General features: G+C 39.0%; 1 protein-coding gene across 2 annotated transcripts in view; it reads right to left on the reverse strand.

The window, feature by feature from the left end:
* Nucleotides 1-9134, reverse strand: part of LOC111869914 (host cell factor) — a 162496-nt gene that overhangs the window by 5917 nt on the left and 147445 nt on the right. For both annotated transcript variants that reach the window (XM_023861804.2, XM_023861795.2), the window contains exons 14-15: nt 7129-8435; nt 2868-3164 (exon numbers count right to left, since the gene is read on the reverse strand). In XM_023861804.2, coding sequence (XP_023717572.1) covers nt 2868-3164; nt 7129-8435 — 1604 coding nt within the window. The remainder of the gene's footprint in view (nt 1-2867; nt 3165-7128; nt 8436-9134) is intronic.

Raw genomic sequence — 9134 nt, forward strand, 5'->3', positions numbered from 1 at the left:
AGTAGAACAGTGTAAATATTGATAAAATGATGTTAAGATTACCATCAGAAATACTTATCTAGTTTTATGCATAAAAATCATTCACAGTATAAAAAGAATGTTCATGCAAATAATTTTTAATAATTTAATATCACATGCCAAGACCTTAATGTCAGCTGGAAGATGGTTATATATCTTAACGCCTGTGTAGGTGGGACTTTTATGAAACATTGTCAAGTAAGTCATTACTTCAAAAAAGAAAAAAATAGAATTATTCCTGGTATTAAAATTATGAATTTCAGAATTTTGTCTAAAGAGTGATTTATTGGTAACCATGAACAGAGCCGAGGAGAGTATGTACTGAGATGCTAGAGATAGTATATTTAAAATTTTAAAAAAATTTCTGCAAGAATCCCTGGGGCTTGCTTCCATTAATATTCTAACCATGCACTTTTGGAGTCTGAAAATATTCATAATACCAGGCAATACTGTTAGTTTCCTGGTAAAGGAAATAACTGTACTTTTACTAGCATTTAGTATCATATCACTGTCCAAACATCAAGTCTTAACAATGTCTACATTACACTATATAAGCTTACAATCCTCAGTATTTGTGATACTACATTACATCTTAAAATAATCAATAGCAAAAGTCCTAAAGGGGATCCTTGTGGAACACCAGGCTTCACAGTACAGAGAGAACAAAGAGAGCTAAACACACACACTGAGGTGTGTGTATATGTCAAGTAGCTATGAAACCAATTAACATAGTGTGATACTTGCAGTCTGTGACAAGGCTATACAAGGGCAAACAAGGCATGGTTGCACAGGCCTGCCCCATCTCTGCTGAGCCACAACCAACAAGTACCAAGTGAGTCAATTCAGACTTCTAATGTAAACAGTTCATCTCTGAATGACATGTTCAAAGTAGTCACAATGGTATTCTGGCAGATCGTGACAGAATTCAACATGGCTAGTTAGTTAGTTATTGGAGAGGGTGGGTTTCCCCATGCACTGAGACCTGTATTGGTCCATTGTGCTTCCCTCTATGATATTCTACCAGTCTCTATATCCTACCGGTACTGGTGCTTACCATCAGTCCCGCCCAGCCAGCGAGACCAGCTCTACTAGCTGAGAGGTATCTATAATGCTTCCCCCATCTACCAGAGGTATTAGAGACTGCTGTTGGGCAGGAAACGTCCGTAATTTGGCTCAGTGACCTCCTTTGGAGATATGAGGTTCTTTTACGTGCCGTAGAGCTACGACACGGGACCCACGGCTTAAAGTCCCTCCCGGAGGACTTGTTCCCTGAATTTTTCTGCCCTTAAAAATTTGACGACCTCCGCCGGGTATTTGAACCCGCGTACTACGAGTCATGAGGTGGGAATGTTACCTCTAGACTGTGGAGGCCGCTTTCAACATGGCTAAGTCAGAAGACAGAAAAGTGGCCATCATAAAAATTGTATTAAAACTTGTGAAGCAAGATTGACATGTATTGCTGGCTATGACTGCGACAAATGACAGACCCATCCTCTCGTCAGTGAGGGTGCCCCACATCAATAAAGCTGCAACTGTCTCACAGTATTAAAAATTTGTTCTGGGCCCCAGGAGGGGCTTGACACGAAGACTGACTGGCTCACTGTCAGTCATAATGTGATTTTGACTTTAATTTAATTAGTGGTGAGATGGCAGACAGCCAGCAATGTCATGGACACAGAAGCTGACGACTCTCCATTGCTGGGAGCTGATACCAGGCAACAACTGATGAAGACACAGCAAACTGAGAAGACTTAGCATGTGCTGTAGTGAGAAGCAGAGTGCATGAATAAGTGACAGCATTATAAATTATTTGTAGTTATGAGTTACAAGAGTTCAATAAATCCAGTTACGAATTCATACCCCATGAGCAATCTCTAACATGTGACAATACTTATACATTCCATAGTTGCAGTAGTTAATGGTATGATTCTTACTTACTTATCTACTCATGGAGCTGAGCCCTTCTGGAGGAGCCGCCAATTCTGCAGCTACTCAAGAATTTCCCAGCATTTTATGGAACCTGAAGGTTCATCACCATGTTCACAAGAGGCCTCCACTGGTCCCTATCCTGAACCAGACCTCTCCAACCTACACCATCCCACCTTGTCTCTCTGAGATCTGTTCTCATATTGTCCACCCACCTATGCCTTGGTCTTCCCAGTGGTCTCTTTCCTTCTGGCTTTCCCACCAATATCCTATATGCATTCGTCTCCCCAATTCATGCTACATGCCCTGCCCACCTCATCCTCCTTGACTTGATCATTCTAATTATACTTGGAGAAGAGTACAAGTTATGAAGCTCCTCTCCAACCTCCTGTCACTTCATCCCTCTTTGGTCCAAATATTCTCCTCAACACCCTGTTCTCAAACACCCTCAGTCTATGTTCCTCCCTTAATGTCAGAGTCCAAGTTTCACACCCATACAGAACCACAGACAAAATTATAGTTTTGTATATTCTAGGTATGATTCTAGGGGTACTATTATTAAAAGTAAACATACCAGATCAGGTATTATGTAAATATCAGTAAGTGATAAAAATTGAGCATATAAGAATTTTAAATAGAGTTGATAATATTTCAACCCTTATGGGATGGTCAGAAGCCTCCTGCATTACACAGTATGCTCCATAAAATGTTATCTTCACTTACAGGTGCTGTAGGGAAGGTTACAAAACAGGAAAACATTTACTTTCATTCCACGCTCCTAACGACCTCTGCAACATCTCCTATAACTTAATGATACTATGTATACTCATCATCATCATCATCACCACTGTTTTCAGAGTGACTGCTAGTGATCATAAACGTCTAATTTAACAACTGCAATAGCCATATCATATTGGCCTTACCTCACTCCAGGGACCCTGACCACAGGAATTGAGACCTGCAACTCTGAATTTATATGCTGTTCCTGGCTCCAGCTGGATCTTTGTCATCATGGAGTAGTCAGGAAGATTATCAGTAGTCACAGTGTCCTGATCATGGTCTTGATTGATATCATCCTTGCTGTCTGACTGTACATAAAACATGGTAACCGTGCATGATGTGCCTTTGATGACACCTACATCATGCCATAAAGGCAATTCTTTCTTCTTTATATTTTCAGCTATGGGAGTTTGTGCATGTTCTTGCTTTACTTTCATGTCCTGCCAACATTAAAGACATTGGTTACCATAAATTATTCAAGAAAAACATAATTTAGGCAAGCAACTGTAAATACACCACAACCTTAGTAATATGAACTACATTAATCCAAACTGGCACCTTCAAAAATTACAAATGTAATACACTTATTTTACTTCTTTGCAGTAAAAATGAAATTCATGTGAAACATGATAAAGGTGTAACGTGGTTAATGACTGAGCCTGGTGCACAGTCAAACGTTGACTACATTACAGAAGTATAATAATTTACAAAGGTATGGTTGTTTATATATTGTGAGGCATAGATATATTGCTGGGCAAAGACCCAGTAAACATCCCATGGCAATGAATAAGGAACAACAGAGATATTTGTTGCTAGGCAATCCGTCCTCTTGTCAAAGAGGGCGCCACACAAAAATAAGACTGTAACGGTCAAACAGTTATTTTTAATATCTGGTCATGAACCCCACATGGGGCTCAACACCAAGACTTACTGACTGACTCACCGTCAGTCGCAATGTAACTTTGACTTTGACTTGAATTGACAGCTCCACCCATGTGGAGGCTGGGTCGAATACCTCCACCGTGACCCTGTGAGTTGTAGGAGGCAACAAAAAGGGAAGTCTCAAATCTGAGACAGTAAAATATGATCCCAAGGGGCTTGGACCCAAAAAAGACTGCGTTGGAAAGGGCCAGCAGAATATACTAAAGACAGACCCATCCTCTGGTCAGAGAGGGTAACCCACAGAAACAAGACCGTAACAGTCAAACAGTAATAAATATTTGGTCATGACCCCAGATGGGGCTCGATACCAAGACTATTGACTGACTGACTGTCAGTTGCAATGTGACTTTGACTTGAATTGACAGTTATGTACATATACGATTATATAACAAAATTATGCAGGCAAAAAGCAGAAGTCATACAAAATGATGGTAACAAGAATATTCGCAATATTGGGCAAGATGAAGCCAGGCATAGAAAGTATAAGAGTCTTAAACTTGGCGGCAGTCGAGAATACGACCGTTTAAGTGACCACACTGCTGTTGTAGCGGAAGCTACTGGAAACTGCATAATCTGCTGTACTGAGCATACATTTATTAACACATTTAACATGTAAAATGTAAATACCCTTTAAATTATGACAAATGACTTCTGCAAACAATGACTCTTAACAAAGACAGGCCCGTCCTCTCACCAGAGAGGGCACCCCACAATAACAAGATCATAACTGTCAAAGAGTAATAAATATCTGGTCATAAGCCCCATCAACACCAAGACTTACTGACTAACTGACTGACCGACCGCCAGTCGCAATGTTACTTTGACTTTGACTTTGAACTGACAGTTCAGTTGGAGGAGCAGCATGGCAAAAAGTCAAGAGCATCCACTCGAAGACACCGATTTGTGAAATGTTGTAAATCATCAAATCCAAAACCTGTTTTATAAGTCACGCAAACCCCTAATTCGTGACAATATTAAATGTACCTATAATTCTTTGAGTAAATAATTTTAGTAAACAATTTGAAAATTTTATTGGAAATCAGGAATCTGAATGATTTGAGAGTCTGACCACACCACTGCTTTAATTAATTTGGAGAACTGAGGTTCTCCTATGCATTCCAGACAAAATATAAACACTAAATCTGGAAGGAGTGGTAAGAGAAGATTAATATAAAATCCACCAGGGATAACAGTTTGGTAGGGCTATGAAACTGGATGTTTGTTGGTGATGCATCACAGAGAAATACTAAAAAGAAAAATGTCTTTCAAACACAAACTAATAATAAAGCAAGTTCTGTGTACTTAAAATCTGATGCAGATGAATAAATTCTAGAGGCACAAATAATAATAAGTGATAAGATCATTCCTAAAACTCAACAGTATTTCTTATTAAAAAACAAAAGAAATTACTCTGATTCCTATAAATATTTCTGACTGTAATAACTTTTAACATTCCTTACTGAAAGGATTACATAGTACACCAAGCTGGCATGAAAGATTAAAAACTCTGAATCAAAGGGCTGTAGTGACAGTACCAATTATGCCAGGTACAACTGAAATGATTTCTAAAACAATGAAGACTTCAAACATCAATGCTAAACCCCACACAGTAGCAAGCAACTTCAAAAGATGGTGATATTAACACCTGTAACACCGTGACAATCATACATACCATTGTCAGAAACCTTCAGACTGAACATGTAATGCTGACTTAATATTTTAGTTTCCATACAAACAAATGAGATACTGGAATTACAGTTATGAAGTGCATATGTATGCATGTATGAATACCACATGTTAGTTGATAAGGTTATGGTTCTTCAGGGATGTGACAGGTACCAAAATTTCTTCTGGACAGAATGTTGATACCTACCTACCAAACTACACGGTGTCACATGCAAGAATACAGTAATTTTCATACTCACTTCTGTGAGAATTTCAAATCTAACTATTCTCAAGTAGTTACTATAGGATTCTGACGATGGTGTATAACACACAGAGATATTGGGTTTTTGGACTGTATCCATCATCCTGGTTTTAAGATAACTAAGAAAAACATGATGTTTTGGAAACTGGATCTGTTTCCGTCCTCAGGTGAGGGAAAACACCTATTCTGTTGGGTCCCTTAGAAAGAGCTAGCCTCAATCACTGGACAACCAATGTCACAAAACACAAAGGTTATAAACACCTGAGACCAGGCTAAGTCCAAGAGAGCTAATAAGAAAAATATACATTACAAATTGTTCCAAACATATACAAGCGTGGAACCAGGATAGATAGAGCCATGTGGCTCTGGGAATATAGGCATAACCTCAAAGGAGGTCTTCTAGAAAAATCTAAACTAGCTCAACATGCCTATGAAGAGGGCCATTGGGTAGGCTGGGATGAAGCTAAGATTTTGGATATTGAAAGCCACATCAGGTATAGGAAATACAAGAAGTGGCCCATATGGCATGCTCGGCCAACTCAATTAGCCAACCCAGTTTGGACTTTTCTCCCATTTGGATCCCCATTATCAGCAATGAAGTCACCAATTCACATAGAAGATCTGTATGACGTGATATATGTCTTTATTGATTTCTGTTAGGTTCTAAATTAGATAGACGTGATTTACTCCATTGCTGATGCTAGTTAGACACTATTAAGTTTTTACTAGTTCTCCTTTCTATTCCATGCCTTGGGGTCATGGACCTGGTTATTAGTTTGGTTTCATGACATAAATTTCTACGGCTCTATCTATCCTGGTTCCACACTTTTACGTATTTGGAACAATTTGTAATGTATATTTTTCTTATTAGCTCTCATGGACTTAGTCTGGTCTCAGGTATTTATAACCTTTGTGTTTTGTGGCATAGGTTGTCCAGTGTTTGAGGCTAGCTCTTTCTAAGCTACCCAACATAATAGGTGTTTTCCCTCACCTGAGGATGGAAACAGATCCAGTTTCCAAAAGTCATATTTTTCTTAGTTATCTTAAAACCAGAATGATGGATAAAGTCCGAAAACCCAATATCTCTAACTATTCTCTAATGTAACAAATCTACTGTATTTACCAAATATAGATATATCCAGAGTTTAGAGGCTTAATTACCTCTATTACCTTAGGACTGTGAAATTCACAGATTTTAGGCAGTAAATTCAAGGGGAAAAGTGCACCTTATACTTTGTAAAATATAGTAGCTCTCTGGTTACCAACATTTAGCCAGAAAGGTACTATATTTTACAAAGTATGACAGTCTTCTTCCTAAAACTTGACCTATGATCCATTATAATGGATAATTATCAGCATTCAAATAATTCTTAAATATGTGTTCACATCTCATCATTTTTGCCAAACCAAATTATGCAGAATACTTCAGTCTGCAATTGCATCTCATAATGGTAAAACATAATTTATTTTCTACCCCCCCCCCTTTGTTCAAAAGAAGTCTACCTTATGTTTATGGAAGCAAGGTATGCACCCACCTGCAAATCTGCCTTCACACCATTTGTGGGGGCTTGGTCACAACCCAGGGCTGCTGAAGCCAATGTAGCAAGGGCACCTGAGTCTGAATCTATGTCATCTAGCTGCTCAGTCTTCATCTGGCCAGTTTCTGACTTATCCTCTTCCCCCTGGGATGCAGTAAGAAAAGGCTGCTCACTTCTTTTGGTGTTCTCTGATGACTCCTTTCCTCTCTCAGATGTTGCATGGGATTCTTGTTCATTGCTGGCATTTGGAGCTTCTCCTTGATTCTGGGAAGAATTTGTAGCTAACCCTTCTTCTAATGTACCATTTCCAGTAGCAAGTTGTTGTCCATTTTGTATCTGGTTACCATTATCCTGGCCATCCATATTTTCTTCATCTCTGGGGCTACCATTATTATTACCTCCAAGGTTAACTCCGCTTCCTCCATGTGAATCTTGTATATTAGAAATATTTCCCCTATCTTCATTGTCTGCTTCTTGTTTGTCATTTACATTCCCTCCAGGATTTTCTTGCTTATTAGGAAGAACATTCATATCTACATCACCTTCCACCTCTGGTTCTGTTTCTTGTGGTGCAGCTTCATCAGCTGCTGTGGGAGGTTCAGCAGTGTCTGTGGCTGGATCTGGATTCAAGTCTTCATATGAACCTAGAACTGGAACAGCTTGATTGAAATCCCCATGGGTATCTGAGTGAGCAGGCTGAACCACCATGCCCTGATTCTCCAAGTCTCCAACTTGACCATTGATGGGATTCTGTGGTAAATGAACATCAGACTGCAGAGGGTTCTGGGAAAAAGGAAGAGGAATATCCAGTAAATTTGGGGTTATATTTTCTGTTCCATCTTCAGCATGTTCTTCCATCTGTGCTATATCTTCATCTTCATCCTCCTCTTCATCTTCATTTTGCTGTCCCACATATTCAGGATCTGGAAAGCCCCCATAGCCACCAGGATGTGGAGGGTCACCCCCTGGATTACCAGCATTGCCCCCTGCATTTCCATTCTCTCCCCCAGCTACAGGATTGTCAGTGGTACCAGGGTTCTCAGATTGAGTCCCAGATGTTCCTTCACTGACTCCCTGACTTCCACCTTCACTATTTCCTGATGTTCCTCCATTATTATCTGGATTTCCACAAGTTTCAATGCCCATTCCCAAACCTTCTGGATGGCCATTTGTTTCAGCACGAAAAAGATCATTTTCTACAGGCACTGAAGCCTCATGAGGAGATTCTGGATCAATCAGGCCTGCTTCTGCTGCCAGTGCAGCAAGTGCAGCATCTGTTGTTGCTGGTCCATCTGTTGTTGATGCTGAATATGAATAAAGATTCTTCATAAAATTAAATATAGACTTTACTGTCTTACTTACTTACTGTACTGTATGTTCTGATATATTTCTGGCCTCATATTACTGAAGCTCCTAAGTTAAACATAATGTAAGATATCTGGAACTACATTAAACAATTACTGGTCATTACATTACATGACTGGTAACATGGACAATACAAAAAATATGCACTACTAGCTCTATGTATAACACTGCTAGGTTCAGTGTTAAAAAGCCTGCCATTTTACTTAACACTGGCTCAGTTAACCTTTAAATGCCGGACTTCTGAAATAGTGGTAAGCTTGAGCTGGCCGGAGTTTATTTAAATGCCCGTTGGTACTCTGCGTTTAAATGTCTGTTTCTGTTAGTGCGCCTAAACAATTTTAAGCATTGTGTTTAAAAATGCTGTATCTAACTCAATTTTTATGATAAATGGATGGAATTAATTTTGTTTGTATCAGCAAAGAACATACTGTCGCATATTATAACGGAAGATTTGAAATGTTTTATCCAGATTATACTCCTTTTCAATTTTTTGCCTTTTAATTTTGATGAGTACTGCAAAAATGATTTCTCAGTTCTTCACAGAGTTGTTCTGCATTACAAATTCATTTCTGTTTGTAACACTTGACAAATTTTAGCAGTCCCTGATGTCATAAAACAGATGGACGCAATAAAATCAT

Source organism: Cryptotermes secundus, unplaced genomic scaffold (assembly GCF_002891405.2).
Source record: "Cryptotermes secundus unplaced genomic scaffold, Csec_1.0 scaffold958, whole genome shotgun sequence".
Taxonomy (NCBI): Eukaryota; Metazoa; Arthropoda; class Insecta; order Blattodea; family Kalotermitidae; genus Cryptotermes; species Cryptotermes secundus.